The 23,410-nt window shown below is 36.8% G+C and overlaps 1 protein-coding gene across 6 annotated transcripts in view; it reads right to left on the bottom strand.

Moving 5' to 3' along the window:
• LOC150091241 (RNA-binding motif, single-stranded-interacting protein 2-like) overlaps positions 1-23,410 on the bottom strand; it is a 662,097-nt gene that overhangs the window by 187,084 nt on the left and 451,603 nt on the right. For all 6 annotated transcript variants that reach the window (XM_090374864.1, XM_090374859.1, XM_090374866.1 and 3 more), the window contains one exon: positions 23,212-23,273. In XM_090374864.1, coding sequence (XP_090230990.1) covers positions 23,212-23,273 — 62 coding nt within the window. The remainder of the gene's footprint in view (positions 1-23,211; positions 23,274-23,410) is intronic.

Raw genomic sequence — 23,410 nt, 5'->3', positions numbered from 1 at the left:
TGCTATGATATTGTTCAAGTTAATGATGGTGCCACATTAAACTTTACCAATGACTTTATGTACTTTCATAAAACTAAACAAATTGATTTTTCAGCTGGTATGTGCTTCATGAGTGTAGCTTGAAGTAATTCTGAATAAAAAAAAAATAAATAAAAATCGGAAACATCATTTACATACACCCTGTATTACCAAATAAACTAAACCTACAAAGAAACTTCCCTAGAAACATTAAGGGACACATGCATAATAAAGGATATATTCTCAAAAGAATTTCCACATTGGGTTACTATTTCATTTCTTTTCTTACAGTTTTGCAAGCTTCCAATTTTTTTTACCAACAACTTCATTGCTCTGTAGAGAAACAGGCTTGGAGATTTGATTTTAGCAGTAGTGAATACTGCAGGAGTTGTCGTGTAGTTCCTGGATTAAATTTTTGAAAGTGAAGTGTTTCGTAACCACTAACCCAGAGGTTCTCAAACTTTCTGAGCCCGTGCCTCCCTTGACCTGTAAAAATTTCCCGGCACCTCCCTTGAAGTAAACATCTATAATTGTAATTATAATATAATTATAATTAAATCAGGATATTATTTTATTCTAAAAAAAAAAAAAATTAATGTGATGTTTGTGCTTGCTTTTTTTTAATTCATATTAAAAATTTTTTCTGCTACTTTCAACTATAAAAAAATAATAAATTTAAAAACACAAAACAACAATGTGACATAACACTATGGTTTGTTTTAATATAGTTACTTTTAACACTAGTCTAATATAAACTGCACTACCAGTAACTCACCATATGTAAAATGATGACATTCGCATGTGATTCGAAATGTTGTTGTTATTATTTGGTTTTTAGGAGCATTAGCAACTAAGGCTATATTGCTCCAGGGATATGCGGTGGTCATTCCCTGACCTTTCCGCATCCTCCGTATTTGGTTGTGATTCGAAATACATATACACTTAGACCAAATGGCTGATTGTACTCTGAATATGCAGTTACCTTGAGCAGATTTCCGGCATCACCTCATTCAGACTCGTGCAGGGTCAAATAACATGCAAAAATACCTGAACCAATCGTTCGTAGTAACTGGTTCCCTTGAATATGGCAAGGGAACACAACGCTTTCTCTTCATCAAAAATACTCTCCGCAAAACCCCTGGTAAATTATGGCACCTCCCCAGGGCATCATGATGCAGAGATTGAGAACCTTTGCACTAACCTGAGGTAGTAGTAGTAGTAGTGGCACATGATGCAAGAAAGCAAGTGTATGAGCTTATGCAGCATCAGCCAAAAAAAAAAAAAAAAAAAAAAAATCACACCATTCCCTCCAAATGCCTGTCCAGTTCCTCCTTAAATTTATTTAACTTATCAACTTCTACAACGACAGATGGAAGTTTGTTCCAGCAATTAACCACCCGCTGGCTAAAGGCAAATTTCCGCACATCTATTCTACATCTGTCCTTTCTTAATTTGAACTTATGTCCCCGTAGGTTGGTAATCTGAACAAGTGGAAGGATCCCATCAGAATTCAGCGTGCTCAACCCATTCAAGGCCTTATACACCTCAATCAGATCACCGCGCAGGTGCCTAGTCTCCAGCCACTGCAATTTGCAGAACTTAAGCCTCTCTTGGTAAGAGAATCCCTTCATTCCCCTCACCAATCGTGTTGCTCTTCTCTGTACACGCTGAAGCAAATCTATATCCTTCCTAAAATGAGGCCTCCAGACCTGTACGCAGTACTCAAGGCGTGGCCTGACCATTGCCTTATACAGAGGGACAATCACCTCCTTTTCCCTGCTAGCAAAATTCCTATATATCATTGACAAAACCCCATGACCCGCCCTAGCAGCCTGTCTGCACTGCTCAGAAAACTTCATATCTGACTGCACAATTACTCCCAGGTCTTTTTCATTTTCTACCACTTTAAGTGTAGTACCACACAGTTGGTACGTTTCTCTGGGGTTACTTCTACCCATATGCAGTACTTTGCATTTGTCAAGGTTGAACTTCAGTTGCCACTTCTTAGCCCATCTGCCCAAATTATCTAGATCCTGTTGCAGTAGCACACTGCCATTATTGTCATTAACAACCCTGCCAACCTTTGTGTCATCTGCAAACTTCGACATTAAGCCTGATATACCTTCATCAATATCATTGATAAATACACAAAACAACAGTGGACCCAACACCGAACCCTGTGGGACTCCACTAATAACATTAGTCCACGAAGAGCAGCACCCATTGATTACCACCCTCTGTCTTCTCCCACTTAACCATCCTTTTATCCATTGTAACAACTTAACCTTAATACCATTCTGCTCCAATTTGTACAGTAGTCTTCCATGCGCAACAGTGTCAAAAGCTTTCCTGAAATCCAAGTATATGATATCAAAATTATTTTTTGCATCCAGTTCCTTTGTGACCACATCATAATAACCAATCAAATTTGTCAGACAAGACTTTCCCTTAACAAACCCATGCTGTGTTTGAATTATTGCTACAGTCTTGTCTAGATGATCCTGCAATGCATCTTTAACCAGCGACTCCATTATTTTACCCGGAACAGAAGTTAAACTAACTGGTCTGTAATTACTCGTGTCACCCTTCGATCCACCTTTGTGAATTGGGGACACATTTGCACATCTCCAGTCAGTGGGAACCTCCCCTGAGTCCAAGGATGCTCTCATAATTATGGCTAAGGGTTTGCTTAGTTGCTTTGCCGCCTCCTTTAAAATAACTGGATAGATCCCATCCACCCCAGGTGCCTTTCTTATGTTTAACTTCAACAATTTCTCCTCCACTTTGCTCTCAGTTATTACAAAATCATTAAGCACACTGCTACAATTTGATAACCTTCTTCCATTTTCAAATTGTAATAATTCCTCACGTGTGAATGTAGATGCAAAATACTCATTCAGTTTGTTTGCTATCTGAGCAGGATCATCAACAGTCGAACCATCGATGTCAAGTGGACCAATCATATTCATCCCCTTCCTTTTAGAGTTTATATAAGTAAAGAAATCCTTGCTGTTTTTCTTAGCATCTTTTGCCAAAGATTTCTCGTAATCCGCCTTCGCCTGCCGAACCTCCTTTGTGACCTGATTACAGACTAGCTTATATCTGCCACAGGCTTCTGCGTCACCTGATAATTTATATGCATCCCATGCATTTTTCTTATCTGTCACGAGTCTCATTAGTTCATTTGATAACCATTTAGGCCTAAACCTTGAACGATATTTCTTAATCGGTATATAAAGTCTAGTAGCTTCCACGATTAATTCTTTGAATGCTTCCCACTTAGAATTTACTGTTTGTAACATCGTCAGTTGATCCCACTGTGCAGAATTTAAAAACTGTCTGAGACCACTGTACTCCCCTTTACGGAAGCAAAAACCCTTTCCTTTACCCCTGACGGTAGTTACCTCTTTGAGTAAATCCCACTTCAGCACACTGTGATCACTGCCACCTAGTGGTTCCTTTATCTGCAAATTCTTAATACACGAATGATCACTGCTGATAACCAGATCAAGAGTGTTACTTTCTCTGGTTGCCTCTCGAACATGCTGCTGCAGAAAACAATCATCCAATAAATCCACAAAAGTCTGACTAGTGTGTGAGTGACCAACCCACAGGTTCCAGTCAATATCTGGGAAGTTAAAATCCCTCATTATAAGACATTCTGATTTACTGGCCCACTCTATTTCTCTGTACAATTGTTCATTGTACTCATTCAAGTCATTAGGCCTATAACACACTCCTACTCTTATTTTTCCTTTCGCAGTGCTTATATCACACCAAACTGACTCAACAGAGCACTGTTCATCTATATTAACTGGGTGCACTTCCTTTGATTTTATGTTTTTCTTAATTAACAGCATAACACCCCCTCCCTTTCTGTCCTGTCTATCCTTTCTGTACACATTGTACTCCCCAAATTCCAGTTCTGCATTCCTTATATCTTTGTGACACCACGTCTCTGCTATTCCTTTGATGTCTTGACCAACACTTCAAATTCATCAAATTTATTTACTATACTTCTAGCATTGGTATACATGCAAGCATACATGCTCCTATGCCTATTCCTTGTTACCCTAACACATCCCATATACCCAACTATTCCATGATGACTGCCATCCGTCCCTGAAACCCCCAACACCCCTCGCTCCAGGTCGCTTCTTATTCTAATAGAAGTTGTGCAAGAATCACCTTCACCTCTGCCTGCGGTTACTGTTAAACTATTAGTCTTTGTATCCCCCCAAACTAGCAGTTTTCCGACCCACCTAACACTGCCTCGATAGCATCAGCAAATATTCTTGCACCCTTTCTATTTAAGTGTATCCCATCCCTGTAGAAGCAATCTCTCCTGTTAACAAGTACAGTCCAGGCTGAAAAAAATTCTACCCCTTGAGCCTTGCACAATCTTTCCAGGGCCAAATTGATCGACAAGGCTCTCATCATATACTCCCTCCTATCGTGTCTGGGCAGAATTGCAGACACTTTCAAATTCAACCCTATTTCACGGCTTTTTTTCAACAGTGACCTGTACTTGTTGAGTAATTCCGCCGGTCTCCTACTCTTAATATCATTAGTGCCAACGTGTACAACTATATCACCTTTTGTGCCCTTGAAAGATGATATCCGCTCTACAACGTCATCAACCTTTGCCCCTGGCAGACATACCCTGGTCCTGTTCCACCTATCCTTTTTACAAAGATATCCGCTCTACAACGTCATCAACCTTTGCCCCTGGCAGACATACCCTGGTCCTGTTCCACCTATCCTTTTTACAAAGGATGTTCCCCGTTTCCCTCACAATAGAGTCACCAACAACTACTAGTTCCTGTGGGACCAGCGCATTCTGCTTTGGAGATTGCCGCTGTGTTGCCTGATGCCCAGGAGTGAGCTCTGGCGTTGAGTTGGGTAGCTGAGAGCCTGACGGGCCCCTCAATTTAGATCTTTCGAGGGCATCCACCCTGTCCTTCAAACTCTCATATAGGCCCATAACAACGCTGAGTTGTCGCCTGATTTCCTTACACTCCTTACATCGCACACACACAAAGACATCCCCCATGGCAATATCATGTTCCGTTCCAGAGAGTTCGGCAAACATTTCACAAGTTGCACATTTTTTTAGGCTGTGATGCGTTGGAGAATTGCCCCCCTCAGTTCTTCCCCGATTCACAGCACTCCTGCCACTTTGTGCCCGTTGCTTTGCTGCTCTAGTTTGGGGCATGGTAGTTTAAATTAATAAAATCAATAAATTAAATATCGATAGTATTTGAATAGAAACTATTAAATAGAAACAGTGAAGCGTATTACTAGATAATTATGCGTTAGAGCTACCTAGCTACCTCAATTAAAAAAATTTGAATTCCCTACCACTATATCCAAAAAACAATGGCTACAAAATGGAACGAAATAACGGTTTTACCTATCGTAAGTAAAATCCACAAAAACTCTTTATCTAAATTAAAAATAAAAAATAACCAGCGTAACTATAACTATATGACTACGTATTAAGTACAATATAAAATAACAATCATGTAAATAAAAGGCAAACACTTATCGTTTTTGCGGAGCCTGTTTTCTAGTCTTTTAACAAAAGACTAGCATGGCCTGTAGTGTTACCTGATTTATGTCATTTTATCTTATTCCAATCAGTACCATGCAATGGTATCCTGGGTTATATAGTTTTGTCACGAGGCTATATTATCATTAAACAAATGTTCCCTCCCATCCTATTCTATTCTTCTATGTTTAAGGCCTAGTCCTTTCCATCCAGTACACAGTCTTACTGGTTGCCTTCTATGCTAAATGCAGTTATTATGTGCTCCTGAATTATGTTGAAAATGTGGTATTAAGAAGTTATTTGATTTTTTGGTGATAATCTTGTTAACGAAGTTAGATTGTAGTAGGGTTGATTGATCTTTTTATGAATATCAGGTATTATTTAACTACTTATAGATATTAGTGTATTTTGACAATTGGAACACTTCATTCTAATGGTCAGTTGATTGTTTGCCTATGCTACAACATAGCGTAAATACATAAAATTTTATCTGGCTATAATTTAAAATCATGATCTTTAGGGACTAGGGGCACCTTTATTAAGAGAACGATCTTACTGTTCTCTGTGTGTGTGGGGGGGGAGGGGAGTTTAAATCTGAGGAAATTATAGTTAAACTTAAATGAAGTGATTTTTGGAAATTGTAATGGCACTGCATATTACAATTGAATTTTCATTAATAAGCACTTTAATGAATAAAATGAGTGCTAAAAAGATACTGTGTCAGGAGAGGGTAACAAAACAAATAGGAATCCATTGTTATCCACTGTTAAAATTCAAGAGCTCCTCAAGATTCAGCCTGTTGTAAGTAATGATGAGGTAAATACAGTGAATAGGTTTTTTTTAATGAACCTCTGGAAAACAATGACAGGTTTTCAAATTCTGATAGCAAGGGTTCCCAAATGAACATATTTAAGAAAGACTTAAAGCAAGGTAATAAGCTAAAGAGTAAAGGAACCAAATTTGACAGTAGTATGCAACACGATCCTCTTGTTGAACAATACAGTGTTTCTGCATTGTTCAACTGGCAAATGGCAAACAGAAACAGATAGCTTCAGCTAATTATTGGTGGGATATATTGAGTGGAGCTAGCCCTAGTTAACGTTTCATTCAATGTAACCATATATCTATAATTAGCTAAATTATCATTTTAATTTTACTATTTCATTTTATTTTATTATATGTGTTTATTTATAGAGTACAACAAAGAATTCCAACTTGAGTTTATTAAACTTGGCACTTTGAGCTAATGAGTATAGTTTTCACCCCTAATACTCTTGTCCAATTTATCTAGTTGGTATTATAATTAATTAAAATATTGTTATATACAGACAGATGTAATGTACAATCATAAATTTGATGGCATTAATCTGTTCTGTTACTCTTTCTATTTCTTATATTCTTTTACATAACTTCATATATAATTTGAACATTACATTTTGAAAGAAACTTAAAAATAAAAACCAAATACTTTACAGATACATAGATGATCTAATAATGATAAAGGAACCCAACTTTCTTATAGATATAGTTAACCACTACCCTCCAGATTTAGAGATAGAATGTACGAATAAGTATAGTACAAAAAAAGGCACATATATAGAAATCTACATAGAAGATAAAACATTATACACTAAAATATATGATAAATGCAAAGAATTCAGATTTAAATCAACAAAGCTTACATACTGGCATTTTAATATTTCAAAGAGAATACACAAAAATATCATAGTTTCTCAAAGCATTAGACTGATTAAAATATGCAATAATGACAATAATATCATAGAAACACCTATAGAATTTAGGTCTAAGCTGATTGATAATGGATTTCCAGCAAATTTTATCGCTATAAACCTTCATAAAGCCATTTTTATTGTATAAATAAACGGCACAATAATATAAACCCAAATTACATCATAACAAAAGTATTTTCTATATAAGTAACATAAGTAACTCAATTTTAATGTAAGCCTCCACTGGTTCATATATTTTTCTATTACATTTAAGAACATTCCTTTTCACAAGTCATTTTGAGGACTTGTACATATGTATATAGCAGGCACTGCCTTTAGAGCAAGTAACATATAGCTTAAGCTCAGTGAAAAAGTTGTACCTATATTTGTTCTTAAGGTAGTAATCAATTTCATCTTTTAAAGGGTATCTTCATTTCTATATTATAAAATATTATAAATGTTTTTCATTCCAATTGTTTTTGTTAATTTGCATATTAAAAAATTGAGAGCCATCTATTCATTTTCATAGGATTTTACTCTAAACAAATTTCAAATTCTGCAGTATACAATTCAATTATAATTTCAGGTTATTAGTTAGTCCAAAGGTTTTTCAGAAATTCAGAGGGTGCTGCTGTTTTTGGTTAAAATTATTTATTTAATTTATTTAGTTTGTCTTTTAGTCTTCAGAACTGAGAGGGCGTTGTTGTCACTAATTGTTTGGTATAAAGTAATATGTGCTCAACATTTTCATTCTTTTACTTAGTACAGTTCAAAGTGGTAAGCAGTTTTTTCATATTTATTTATTGTTAAATTTGGTTTTTCTTAATTAACTATTCTTAATTATCTGTTCAGCATAGAACATATACTATTTGGTAGTAATAGGTTAATTTAAATGATCTGTAAAGATTGTCTATAATTTATTATAAAATCAGTTAGTATTTAGATATTTGGAATTCACCATTCCTTCTTTTCCTTATTATTCTATATTTCATCATTATCTTTATTTATTAAACACCAACTGGTGTCCCCTTGTAGTTATACCAGGATCCCTTACTAAAGGGTCGGGCAGTTAAGCTCCTGGTATATATCCTAAGTACAATTATACAAAGCTGTTTTCTATACTTTTCACTTTTTACTATCTAACACTAATTTTTTATACCTCAAGATCTATTAGAGCAATTTGAGGGAAATTGAGGTACTATTACTATACTTATCCCTACTTGCTTTCTCCTTATGTCAGCAGTAGCTTTCTTTTGCATAAATATAAATCAAATAAAATTACCGCAACTGAAATTGAAAATTATGGTTGGCCCTCTATTTTCTATATATTCGATTCGAAGTTACCTTTCGAACTAGCTGTTATCTTGCCTGTTTGCTGCTAAATTTAAATTATAACCTAATTAGCCTTAATGTTTATGTTTAATAATTGGACTTAGTTAAACAGGCAGATAGCTCTGTTAATTATAGTGGGATATATTGAAAGGGATTAGCCCTCGAAAAAGTTCCTTTTAATGTATCTATAAATCAATAATTAGCTACATAATCATTATTGTATTATATATTTATATATTATTACTAATTATATGTTTATTTCCAGGGTATGGCATTGTAGACCTACACAGGCTATCTTAGTCTAAGTTATTTTGGCCTTATAGCTCGCTGTATACAGCAGGCACCCATTATAACACGGTTCACTTTACGCTGATTCGCTATAACGCTGTTCTTATACAAAGGGTACTAGGAAAGTTTTGCAATACAGCTTTGTTTATTTAATTTTTTCAAAGTAATTTCCTCTACATTCAATACACCTCTCCATCCTCCGAAACCAATCTTTAAACCAGTTCTGCCAAGTTTCACTAGGCAGGCATTGTTCAGTATACCACTTAGCTGTGACTGTCTTCTGCGTGTCCAAAACGACACGTTCCACAATTCCACTCGATTTGAAAAATACAGCTATCATTTTCTTCTTTACAGATCGAGATTTTCTGACAATTACGGGTGTGTCGTCATCATCAAAGACCCAAACTTTGTTTTGAGCCTTGGTCAGCAGATCGTAATAGTACAGCCAAGTCTCGTCACCTGTCACGATGTTGTTCACATACCGAGATTGTTCCTTATCAAACTTTTTTAACATCTCCCGGCACCAAGTCACACGTCGTGTCATCTGCTCTTCAGTCAGTTGATGCGGCACCCAGAGAGAACAAAGTTTCTTCACGTGCAAATGATCTTGCAGAATCGAACGAATTGCTGGTGCATTTAGGCCCAAAGTATCCTCTATCTGTAGGTAGGTCACTCGCCTGTTTTCGTCAAGCATTTTCCTCACAGCAGTAACGTTTTCCTCCGTAACTGACGTTCATGGCCTTCCCGGCCTCTCAGAATCCTCCAGAGTGAAATTTCCCCTTTGGAATTCTCTATACCACCTGAATATCGTTGTACGATGTGGACAATCATCATCTAGTGCAAGAGTCATTTCTTCTAAGCACTGGTCTATGGTTAAACCACGCACGAAATTATACCGCAAAACTGTCCTTATCTCATTTCGTGACCACGCACTTTACGCTCTCACTACTAATGAATAACTGAGCCCATCGACTTGGCGCGGCGGCTACTATGCACGTATGTAGATGTCTCAACATGCAGCAACAAGCAGCTTCCTGTGATTCATTGTTGCGTCATATTGCAAAACTTTCCTAGTACCCTTTGTATTATAACCCGTATCTGACTATAACGCTGTCACAGATCACTATAACGCTCTTTTACAGATTGCATTTTTGGCATATTTAAAGAAATCGTTTCATTTGATGGAGTCGATAGCTTGAAAATGAATAGAAAAACAGCATTAAAACGTTTCGCATGCCGACTTGAGAAATTTAGGACTTGCAAGTTTAACTGTAAGAAAAATTATAAAATTAAAAATTAAAAAATTTTAGCAGCGGGAAAGATAGCTGTTCCACTCCAAGCAACTAGGGCTATGCCAGCTATTAGGATTGAAATGGAAGGACTTTTAACTAATTTTATTAAAGATAATATTCCAATGCAGAATTAAGTTATGTTAAATATGAGAGAGAGAGAGCGCCAATATGATTATCTGAACAAAACTCACCTAAAAAAAAAAAATGTGGATCCATTTAAAACTGGTAAGGGCTGGTTGAATAGATTTTAAATCCAGGGAGAAGCCGCAAGTGGAGATCAAGGAGCCGAAACTTTCAAAAAAGAACTTGTTAAAATTATTGAAGAGGGGTATTATGTGTTATACTTCAAGTTTTTAACGTAGATGAAGCAGGACTTTTATGGAAACGAATACCTAAAAGAAGTTTCGTATTGAAAGAAGAAAAAAACATGCCAGGTTTCAAAGCGGTGAAGGATCAGTTGACTTTATTGTTTGGTGGTAACGATGCGGGGGATTTAAAATTAATACCCCTTTTGGTTTATTTGGAAGAGGGCCAAAGTTCAATCCAAAATCGACACATTTTTCATGATTAAATTCATCAATTAAATTAAATCAATTAAATTAAATCAATTAAATTCATGATTTAAATTGGAATTTTAAGTTTAATTTTGATACATAAGTAGTTACCACATAATTATATACGTATGTAATTCAGAATATTTTATATGTACAAATATTTGAATATTAAATATTTTGACCGACATTTGTGCATCTTTTCGCTACCGTTTATTATTGATTAGGAAATATCATATGGCACCGATTGCAACTCGCAAATACATATGTTACCTAACGGGAATGTGGCGCTCGCTTAGCACGGATTCACTTAGCGCTCTGTTTTTACGGAACGAATTATAAGCGTTAAGCGGGGGTCACCTGTACTGTTATGTTTATATACATATTCAGCATCTATATAGTACATATTATACTTTTACTATAATAACTATATATATATATATATTTTATTATTTTTTTTTTTTTTTTTGAGGAGGAACATTGGCAACTAAGCCATGCTCCTTTGTGTACACTGTCTATAAATTGTGTGTTCTGAATAGATTTTCTGTTTAGCCGGACAAAAAACATGAGTTTCCGGGTGTAAAAAACATGCTACCCTCACCTTACACAGGCAAACTCTGATCATTTCCACCTGGTGTGTTGGGGGGGGGGGGAGGCAGCGTTTCTACCAACTGTGCTATCTCAGGAGGGCTTTATATTGTCAATACCTTCCCCTCCTACAGACTTAGCAAGTTCTACTATAGCACCAATTCTGTTTTCTGTCAGTTCTACCATATTTCCTGAATTAACTGACTCTGGCCATGCATTTTTCCAACATGCATCACATTAAATGCATGTTGGAAAAATGTTGACGATTTTATTCTTTGAGCAATAAAGCTAGGATAAAGCCGATACAGTCCATAATTGAAAAATGATTCCATCACTTCAATAGATTTGGGATCAATTTTTACTGAAATTCATTGTAACAATTATCTGATGTAATGAGTTTTAAAGGTAGATATAATAGCTGAATTAATGAAAGTTGTATTAGGTGGCAGGAACATTACTTCAAAGTTTGGATGGTCTGGTGCATTATCAGCTCTTAAGAGAGGATATCAACTCTTCCAATAACCTGCCTCTGGCAGGTTATTGGAAGAGCTGATACCTCATCTAGATTTGAAATCTATATTTTGTCAGAAGTTCAACAGCACAAAACCTAATTCGGGATGTCCCAATATTTTTTTTTACATAATGATTAGCGAGTCAACAGCAGCGGGACTTCACAAAAAGAATGGAAATTTTGAAAAATTACATCCAACATAATAGCAGGGTTTCCCACAATTCTTTAACTGTTAGAGCAAAAAACTGTTATATAAATATCGTGTTGTGCGACAATTGTGCAATTTATCACCCGTGTTAAAGTGAGACTGTGTTGTAGAAGTACTGTGTTATATGGGGGTTGTCTGTATCTATGTACTGTCAGCCTGATGAGGACCTTCATTGCTCTCTTAGCTATTTTGAAGAGGCATTATTCTGATTGAAAGGCAGAAAAGTGATTATCTGTCTGGATTCAAATGCTAAAAATTTTTTATGGCATTCAAAATTTATGGATGCCAGAGGCAGGTTATTGGAAGAGATGATATCCTCATCTAGATTTGATGATCATTAATAAGCCTGGTAATGAAACGAAGTTTTGGACTATTAATGGTGAGTCTAATATAGATGTACCATTAGCCAATAGTACGGCCTTCAACTTTATATGTAATTGGCAAGTTAAACCAGATTGGATTAACAGCAATCACAGAATGATTACTTTCAACTTAGGCTGCGCTACAAGTAGATTTATTGAGCCTCCTTCATTACAACTTTGAAGATTTGTGATTAAGCATGCTAATTGGGGTAAGTCTGACAGATTTGTTAAGACAATTATTGGTGAAATGTCGTTAGCTGAGTTGGAGAGGATTAATGCATTTGATTTGGTTCAGTGATTAAAACGGAAGTTATTTGATGCCTCGAGGGGGTCAATGAAATTAAAGCAAAGTAAACGTGCTCTGGTGGTCCCCTGATCTTATTGTTCTCTGGAGGGAGGTCAACAGGGCAATCAGAAATTGAAAAATAATAAAGAATCTAATGCTAAGTTGAAAACTGAGTATCAATTGATCAAAAGAAAATACACTCTTTAAATGCTAAAAGGAAATCTGACGTATGGAAAAACTTTGTACAATCAACTGGTAATGAGGATCCATGGGGTTTATAAGTTGTGTTTGCACAAATTAAGGCCATCTGGGGATGTGATAAGTTCTATGCATTGTGGCGACATTGAAACTGTAGATTGGCTCGGCAGTATTGATGTTATACCTTGATCACTAGATCACCTGGATCCAATCATCATATAGATGAGGTGGAGCATTCTGATAGTACTGATCAGTTAGATTGTGGTTGTGTTAGCAATATTCAAGAAGAACGTTTTTCAATGGTTCTTAAGCTGTTAACAAAATTTGTAATAACGGGTGTCTTGGTATGGATCTCATTGAGGGGAAGTTATTGTGTTTTCAAACTGTTTCCCAAGCATCTTCTTGTTTTCAACAAATATCCGCTTTAAGGAATTTTTCCCTCGCCTTGGAAGAACACTCCTCTTAAGATCGTTTTGAAGTAATCTTAAAAACCTAAAACTGAGCCCCCTTCTTATTGTCCAATTGCTCTTCTTCTGTGTTTGCGCAATGGTCTATGAACACATGTTTCACAGTGAATACATTTCAAAATACACAAGAAAATTTGGGGTGCTCAAATAAACAATATGGCTTTACTCTTGGTCGTGGTACAGCAGTAAAGAATGCTTTAAAATTTTTGTTTAAACAGATCAGAGATCAAATGCTAAATATGTTCTTGGCATTTTCATTGATTTTGAAGGGGCTTTTGATAATATCTCTTGGGACAGTTTGTTATTGATGCTTCACCTCGTAAGATGCTCTGATCAGCTTTATAGCATCGTAGTGGATTATTTTAAGGAAAGATCTTTACGGTTAAGTCTAGTTGAAATTCGGCAACTATATCTGCTGTTTGAGGATGTCCGCATGAACCTGTTTTTTGGGGCCCTAATGTGGAAATTGGTATTAGAGGATTGGTTATAGAAGGAATACAGTAATGTTCATATTATTGCATATGTGGATGACCTGGTAATCTTAGTTGAAGGCTCTTCGCAGATACAAATTGAACAATGATCTAATGAAATAATACAAGTTCTGAATGCTTGGTGTGACTTCCACAATTAACAATACCCAGGTCAAAAACTAAAATATTACTGCTTAAGGGGAACTTATCAGTTCGTAGAGAACCTCATGTGCTGATTGGTTGTGTAAAAGTTTAAAGTCCATTAAGAATATTAAATACCTTGGAGTATTCAATGACAGAGGTCTTAGATTTTACACCCATATCAATTTTCTATCTGAAAAGGTTGCAAAATTTGTTAACATGATAACAAGAATCACTAGGAAGGATTGGGGTATTAGAGGTAGGGCATTATTTTTTATGACTGTGTTTTCTTTCTTATGGTATCTCAGCTTGGATAGACTGTGTTAATTGTAAAAAAATATGTAAGAAAACTGTATTCCGTTCAGAGGATGATGCTCCTGAAGACCACTCAAGTTTATAGAACTGTCTCCACTAATGCACTACAGATTGTCACAAGTAAAATGCCAATTGACCTCTTTCTGATTTACAGAGTAATGCCTTTCAACATTTACTGTGAAACTCCTTTTATTATTCATGATCTTGAGTTGGATTTGGCTAATGATCCTAAGAATAAGGCCAAGCATATCTTAGATATCTTAATGACTCTTTGGAATCATATATGGGCTAACTCAAATAAAGGTTAAATAACTCATAGGTTCTTTCCTTCTGTTGTTGATGTTCTGCCAGGAAAATAGTTTGTGCTTAATCTACAAACTATGTTTTTATTAAACAGTCATAGCTCCTTTTTAGCGAAGCTGAATCAACTGGGTGTTTTGGAAAAGTCACAGTGTCACTGCATGGTTGTCGTTATTTGTTTAAAGGCTTTACGGCAAAGGACAGCAAGGTCATAATGCGCCTAACTTTGGTGATGTTAAATACATAGTTTATGTATATAAATATTTTGAAATTCACACTGCGTTGTACAGTTGTATCCGTTTAAGGAATGAAAAAATTTTGGCCACGTGTGGCGTATCTGCCAGGAGGTCAGCAATACTGAAAGGAATGTTCGTCCTGAGAAAAGAGGTAAACATAGCTTTTCGGTCACTATTGTATTTGGTGCTCACTGTCAAACATGTAATCAATGAGTACATGTTTGACAGTGAGCTAAGTGTTGCAGTTTGTACACAGTGGTGGGTCAGTGGCCAAAAGCAAATAAAGATGTGTCAGGTGCACGTGGCCTATCCTTAATGAGGCTAATACGACTTCATGTCGGTTCTCATGTATACTAGATCTCCATGTGTTTTTTTTATGCCTAGTAGCTTATTGTTGCCTTGATTCTGCCAGATATGTTGCCATTGTTCAAAGCATTGTTTCTTTATAATGTACTTGTAGTCAGATGCAGGTGCAGTGAAGGATGGGTCTATAGGATCAGTAGCAGTTTTGGCAGCTATGTTGGCCTGTTTCTCTCCAGAAATTCCAGTGTGACCAGGTATCCAACAAAAGAGAACTTGTTGTTTCTTCTGGTTTAATTTAGTCAGAGTATTCCAGATCTGTCTAAGTAAGGGGTTATCATTCTTTGTATTGAGTTGTATAGCGTAGATAGCACTAATGGAGTCGGTATAAATAATGCTGTGCAGTCTGGTTCTTTAAGGCTGCAGCTTAGGTGTAGTTTAAGGTTATGTGGATAGCACAGAGTTTTGCAGTATAGCTGCTACATTCGGTGGGGAGGTTTTTGGACCTGATGTTAGGAAATACTGCTGATGCACCAACATGCTTTTCAGTTTTAGATCCATCTGTGTAGATCAGTGTGCACTGGCCGTGCTGGGTTCTCAGTGTGGCATGTATTTGTAGCATGTTCTGTTGGGACATGGTGTGTTTTCCCCAGGCTGTGATGAAAAGTTGCACAGTTTATCTTACTCAAATCAATTTGCCAGTCAGCTTGTAGTGAGCGAAGACGTATCCTGGTTGGTGGGTTTATAGATGGGTAAGCTCTATAAAGGTTTCCTCATTTAGGAGAGAAAACATTGTTCCAAGTTGGGTGTTTCGGATGCCCTTTGAGTTTTGCTGCATAATTTAATAAAAGCATTTGTCTGCGTAGCTGCAAGGGTGTTTCATGTGCTTCAGCATATAGGCTCTGGAAACATGTTTTATTTTATTGTCATGAGTACTCCAACCTCACAAATGAATTTTTATTTGCTAGTCCGAATATTGCTCACTGAGGACGATAAGGTTCAATTTATTAAGACTGGGGAAGATTTTCAGGCTTTTCAAAAATTTTCCAAGAAATTATTCCAGAGAAGTTCAGTGCTGCTTGAACTTGAGGAAAGAACAGTAGAAGGCTTACAGGCTATTAACATGAATTCTGTGTAACAGTTTAAGATGCTGAAATAAAATGTGTGATTGACCTTGTAGTTATGATCATGTTCCTTTGTAAACAGGATAATTTTATTGGACAATTTATGTAGTTACTTGTGACCATACTGCTCTTTGTCTTCATCTCACGTTGACTTCGTAAGGTCAGTGGCTCCTTGTGCCACAATTTATATATCTGACTAGGTATAATATGTGATGTGATTTATTGTCTTCATATGTTATAAGTTCACTTTACTTTATCATATGACTTTATCATTGTAATTCATATGACTCTGAATCTGTATATCATCTGAATATAATATAATATTTATATGTATTTGCCAGTTTCTGGCTAGGGCCGTTTGTTAATAGAAATGCAAAAAAAAAAAAAAAAAAACTGTATTTAAAATAGAATGTGGGCTGAAACAGTTTGGATAACTAAGTATATAGACAGTATGGTGGGCAGCAGATTCACAACACTGATTCTTTTGCTGTTATCAAATGAGGGGAGGAGATACACAGCAAGGATCAGTGGTACTTTGTGGTTTGCTTCATTTCATAGAAATGTAGAGTTAATTCAACAGAGAAATTGCTGTATATTACATCATCGATTACCTCATTTGTTTAGGCTTAAAATTTCATTAATTTAAGCCAAAAGAAATGAGGTAATTGACGATATGATATACAGCAATTGCTCAGTTCTCTGTTGGTGGCTTAGGAACTGGATGGATATTCTATATAATTATGTTTGTAATATCTTAAATAATTATGTTTGTTATAACTTAGCAACTTACTATTTCTACACACAAATAGGAAGAATCTAGCAAATTTAAGTGTTTACTAGGTGGTAGATGACTCTCATCAACCGGTGAAATACCACCACTTTGCTTATTGGAGGCTTGAAGTGGTGGAACCCATGTTTAGTCTCTAGAGCTAAGTTCCGGTCAACCCTTCCCTATCTCTTCCATCATGCAGTATGATTGATGACTTTTGAGGTTATGATGAACGTTGTGGCGAGATCCAATATTCCTTACATTTCGAGGGTACAGCTCTAAAACGGTTTTCGCAGGCCGGCCGCTAGTTAGTACACCGGACCGAACCTATTGGTAACTCTCTAGGAGGCTTCCGGATCAGCTAGTGTATAATCTTGCTACCTCTACTCTGCCAGATAGTGACTGGAGGGAGTCCGAGTAGTGTGTATGCGGGGAGCATTGTTGAGGCCACGTTATGTCAAGGATCTGGGTATATTCTTCCCACATGTATGCCATATCCAAAAATTTCATTACTTCATACAGCATGTCCCACCCACTTTTTCTTCTATTGAATACACCATGAATTGTCAAACTAATAGAACAAGCTTATCTGCGAAAAGATCTAAACCTCCCAAGGATTTCCTAATTCATTTCACAAATATACGTGGTCTCAATTCTAATCTCAACGATGTCCATTTCCACTTGCAGTCTGCCAAACCCCATGTACTTTTTCTGACAGAATCTCAGTTATCGGCTGATTCAACTACTGTTCATCTCAGATGCCCAAATTATTCGCTGTATGATTCCTTTCGCCTCAAAGGTGGTACTTGTGCATATGTCCGTTCTGATATTCACTGTCAGAGACTTGGCAATTTGGAATCTCCTCTCTTTGATCTTCTCTGGCTTAAAATCTCTCTACCTCATTGTGTCAAATTCATCTGTTGTCTCTACCGTTCTCCCAACTCCACTAATCACTTGGAGCTCTTTGACTTCCTCTCGTTGCAACTTGACTTTCTCCAGTCCAACTTTCCTAACAGTGAGGTAATTTTCCTTGGTGATTTTAATGTTCACAACTCCAGCTGGCTTCCGTTTTCTAGTCACACCGACCCAGCAGGTCGAGATGCTGAGGCTTTTGCAATTACTAATGACCTAGCACAGATTGTTCATTTACCTACAAGAATACCGGACAATCCTAATCATACAGCCAATACGCTTGATCTTTTTCTCACAAACAACCCTTCTAAGTACACGGTCGAAGTGAGAGGTCCTTTAGGCACTTCAGATCACAACTTGGTGATTGTCTCTTCTCCAATGGAACCTTTATCTCATGGCTATTCCCAACCTCGTGTTGTTTGGCATTACAAGAATGCAAAATGGGATGACCTGCGAGACTTCTTTTCTTCTTTTCCTTGGTCGGATTACTGTTTCAAAACTCCTGATGTCAACGTTTGCTCAGATCGTGTCAGTGAAATTATTCTTGCAGCAATGGAATCCTTTATCCCACACTCCACTTTAAAATCTCGTCCTTTATCTAAACCTTGGTTTTCCAATAAATGTGCTAAGGCTGTTCAAGAGAAGAATGTTGCATATCGTAATTGGCTTGTTTCTAATTCTTCAGTTTCATTTTCTGCCTACACCAAAGCTCGCAACAATTGTAAAGCAGTTATTAATCAGTCCAAACTAGAGTTTGAACAGGCTAAGAGTAGAAAACTTGCTTCTTGCCCTAATGGTAGCCGAGCATTCTGGTCTCTTGCCAAAGCTATTGGCCGCAACTTTTGCCCATCTCTGCTTCCACCTCTGACCAAACCAGATGGTTCTGTTGTCACTTCAGCCAAGGATAAAGCTGACCTGCTAGCATCCCATTTTTCTTCCAGCTCATGTATTAATGAACTTGGTAAAACACCTCCCACCATTCCCAACACGGTCCATTCAATGCCTCCTGTGGTCTTCCGTCAAAAGGATATCAGAAGGATTTTGATGAATCTTGATGCTAAGAAAGCTCCAGGTCCTGATGGTATTTCTCCACTTGTTCTCAAAATCTGTGCTCCTGAACTTACTCCTATTCTTTGCCGCCTTTTTTCATTTTCTTATTCCAAAGGTGTTTTTCCTTCTGCTTGGAAATTTGCTCATATCCAGCCAGTTCCTAAAAGGGGTGACAAATCCCTCCCATCCAATTATCGTCCCATTGCAATTACTTCTACTCTTTCTAAAGTAATGGAGAAATCAATTAACCGCCAACTCTTAAACTACCTAGAAACCTTCCGTCTGATCAACGATCGCCAGTATGGATTCCGTCGGTGTCGATCCACTGGTGATATTCTGGCTTATGTTACCCATTTATGGACTACTTCAATGGAAAGGTTCGGTGAAACACAAGCAGTTGCTCTTGACATCTCAAAGGCTTTCGATCGTGTTTGGCATAAAGGTCTTCTAAACAAGCTTCCATCTTATGGTTTGCCAACTGTTTTTAGTAATTGGTTATCCAGTTTTCTCTCTGATCGCTCACTGAGGGTGATGGTAGATGGCTCTCTGTCTTCTAACTTCTCCACTAATGCCGGTGTCCCCCCAAGGTTCAGTTCTTTCCCCCACTCTTTTCCTCTTGTATATCAATGACCTTCTTCCATTGACTGGAAATCCTATCCATAGTTTTGCCGATGATAGCACATTGCATTCAACTTTCCATTTTGAGAAACCTTGCCCTGCTCAATCAGCTTCAACTTCTCGAAAATCTGCTACCAATTCCTTAAATGCCGATCTTCAGGTAATTCTCCAGTGGGGCAAAGACAACTTAGTTGATTTCAACCCTTCTAAAACTCAGTCTTGTCTTATATCTCGCAAAAAGGATTCTTCTGCTCCTATGCTTATCTTTAGTGACACTCCAATTTCTAGGCAAAAGGATATATCTCTTTTGGGGATTACCTTGACTTCTAATCTCTCTTGGCACAAGCACATTACAAATATTGCTTCCTCTGCATCTAAAAAACTTGGTTTTCTCTTTCGCTCTCGGCGTTACTTTTCTTCCAAACAGCTGCTCACTCTGTATAAATCGCAAATCCGCCCTGCCATGGAATATTGTTCCCACATTTGGGGTGGTGCCCCCAAAACCTCTCTCAGGCTTCTTGATTCCATTCAGAAGAGGGCAGTTAGGTTAATTAATGATTCATCTCTAACAGAGTCTCTCCACTCGCTTTCTCATAGACGTACTGTTTCTGCTGCATGCCTCTTCTACAGATATTTCCATGGGCACTGTTCTTCTGAATTGGCTTCTATAATTCCCGCTCTCTCTTTCAAAACAGTCCGAACACGTGCCGCCACCAGCCAACATCCATTTACTGTCCAACTTCAAACCCACAGAACCAACTTTTCATCTTCCTCATTTATTCATTCAACTGCCGTTTTCTGGAACAACCTTCCTTCATACGTATTTCCTGAAAATTACAATCTACAGAAGTTCAAGTCCAATGTCAACAAATATCTTCTTTCGTCTTCTCAACCTCCAACCCAAGCACGGTACTAAGTACTATAGGTTCTAATACCTCTCGTGTTTGGGGTTCACATAAAAAAAAAAAAAAAAAAAAATACAAAGAAACAATCCTTCCTATACAGTTGATTAAATGTCTTAATTGCTCCTTGATCTACTGGTTGGTCTGAAACCAAAAAACCCAATTATCATCCACCTCATTTAAAATATATTTGCATGAATGATATAAAGAACTGTGTAATAACAACTTTCTTTTTTACCATTTTCTTTCTGATGTTTAACTTTTGGCATAAAGACTACCGTGTACCTTTCCTTGAAAACTTTTAGTCATGGAATCTATGACTAAAATATGCTAATGCTGCTGGGTCTATGGGACCCAGTAGCATTAACATCTGCCATGATTGTTATACTTTGTTTTCTACCTATATGTCCAGGAAAAGTGTTTTCCAGATTTACGACAAAGATTTACAAAGAAGTCTAGTATCACTGACATTATAGATACTTTTTATTTCATATACTTCAATTAATGTTGAAAATCCTCTGATGCTGGATGGTCAGCTAACAGCTTTTCTCCTTGAAATTCTAAGCAACTCAGTGCTTGCCATAAATTCTGCCTTAAATGACTTTTCAAACTTTTTATTCAAATTTAAGGCCTTTTCACATAGTACAGAATCTGAGTTTGGTTCACCTGTACCTCTTGTTTATAGCTTTTATAAAAAGACAGCATTATCAATGCTTTATATTTTCTGAATTTTCACTGTTTCCCAGACCCCTCTATCATCGTCAAAGCATTCAGCCAAAATTTGTAACTGGGAAAAAAAAAAAAAAAAAAATCTTTTAAGTCAAACTGCAGACAATCCTACATTATTAATCCCATAAAAATATAGAATGTAAAATAGAAAATAATACAGAATGAATGTGAGAGACATCAACTGATTCAGAGTATCAACAATTACAGTCGGTCCTCGTATAGCACGTGTTTGCATTACACGAATTCGATCATACACGATTTATAAATAGGGGAACGTTATCTTATATAACACGAACCGAATTCACTTATACACGATTCGCCTTTGTGTTTACAAGAAATGGCAGTCGAACGCGGAATCACCCCAACTGAACGCAACACGATAGCAATGAAGAAGAGTCTGAAAATGTATTTATGTGTTTTATATCAGAAGGGGAAACACATTTCACCATAATAACGTAAAAACCAACACAATTCCAGCTATCGGTATAATCACAAATGCAATTAGATGGAGTTTACTACCAGTTTATAACAGATTCCACTAGCAGAAACGCAACTGGAAATTGTTTTTATTGTTTTATGGTAGTAACCTCCAGAAATGTGCTTTAGTAAAATGTGAGGTGTTAATCTCTGCCTTTACGGTGTTGTTTATTCAGTTGCTACACGCGCGCAGCTTTGTTTATGTGTATCAAGCGTGCCTCCTCGTTTTGTTATTGCGCTTTATTCCCTAAAAATTAGTAAAATACTTAAAAGGTGTGAAAAGGAAGCGTCCTGGCTAAGACACTGCAGATTCAGAGAGAAAAAAAAAAAAAAAAAGCAATATCGATAAACAGAGGCAGACTGGGTAAAATATTCTTACACGGGAAAATTTATAGTGGCCTCATACTACGGTTTATGGCCAAAATCACACCGGCCTCCGGCCCACCGTGGTTTACCCCGTAAGGCTTATGGCCAGTCCTCTTCTGTCGATAGAGAAAAAATATGAAATTGTGAAACGCTTTGAGCGAAATTAAAGACCATGTGATATTGCACGTGCTACAGACCTAAATGAGGCAACGCCAAGAATTACAAAGAATGCAGAGAAAATAAAAACAACTTTCATAGCGGGAACAACTCAAAGTGTAATTAATATCCATTAGATTAAGACACAAGAATTGGAAGAGATGGAACGGCTGTCATCTGTTTGGATAGAAAATCAAACAAAAAGCAAGTTTGCTTACGATAGAAGCAAAAGCATTAGCAATATTTTATTACGACTTACGTATTATAAAATACGTAAGTATTTTATAACGATTAAAATTACCCGATTATTTATTGTGTTTGGTAATGTTTTGGTTCCAAATGTGTGTTCAATCTTGGGTGGCCGGCACCTAACCCTACTTTTCCCATAGGGCCTGTTGTTTATATTGCACGAGGGTTTCTAGGAACGCAACTATCGTGCTATACGAGGACAGACTGTACTGGAGTCTTACATCTTACTGGTAATTAAACAGGTCACCTTTGACACAGCACATAATTCTGAAAAATTTCTTGAAATTCTTAGTTGGTTTGTTTTATCAATTTGCATATTAAAAGGAAGTTATTTCAGGAATTATCAATCAATTCTACAATGTTATTGTTATTTTTGGTTTTTAGGAGCATTAGCAACTAAGGCCATATTGCTCCGGCAATATGCGATGGTCATTCCCTGACCTTTCCACATCCCCGTATTTGGTGGTAACGGGCTTGAACCCCGATCTAATCAAGAAGTGTGTGCTACACACTGCTGCTCCTGCCCACCTGGCTACAGAGGCACCATACTACAATGTAAAATCTGGACTAATATAAGATAATGAAGGATATATATACGATGTATTATTATTATGTTATATTCCACACGCATACATTAATGTATGTGTACTACAGTCATTTTCTCAAAATGAGGAAAACTTGATTATGTTAAAAAATATATATATAAAACACTCACCTGGTAGTAACTTTCCATTAAAAACAGATATAATGTGCTCACATTGTTCTCTGGTTTCCATTCTTAGTCAACATAAAAAAAATTATATATATACAATTTTAGAAATTTTGTATTATTTTATACATAAAGAAAGAATAATTAAGTCAATCATTTACTAAATTATGACAGATGCTATCAATTTCATTTAAACACAAGTTGT

The sequence above is a fragment of the Mastigoproctus giganteus genome, chromosome 1 (assembly GCF_048544385.1).
Source record: "Mastigoproctus giganteus isolate SK-2022 chromosome 1, ASM4854438v1, whole genome shotgun sequence".
NCBI classification, from domain to species: domain Eukaryota; kingdom Metazoa; phylum Arthropoda; class Arachnida; order Uropygi; family Thelyphonidae; genus Mastigoproctus; species Mastigoproctus giganteus.
This window is presented reverse-complemented; position numbering and strand designations above follow the sequence as displayed.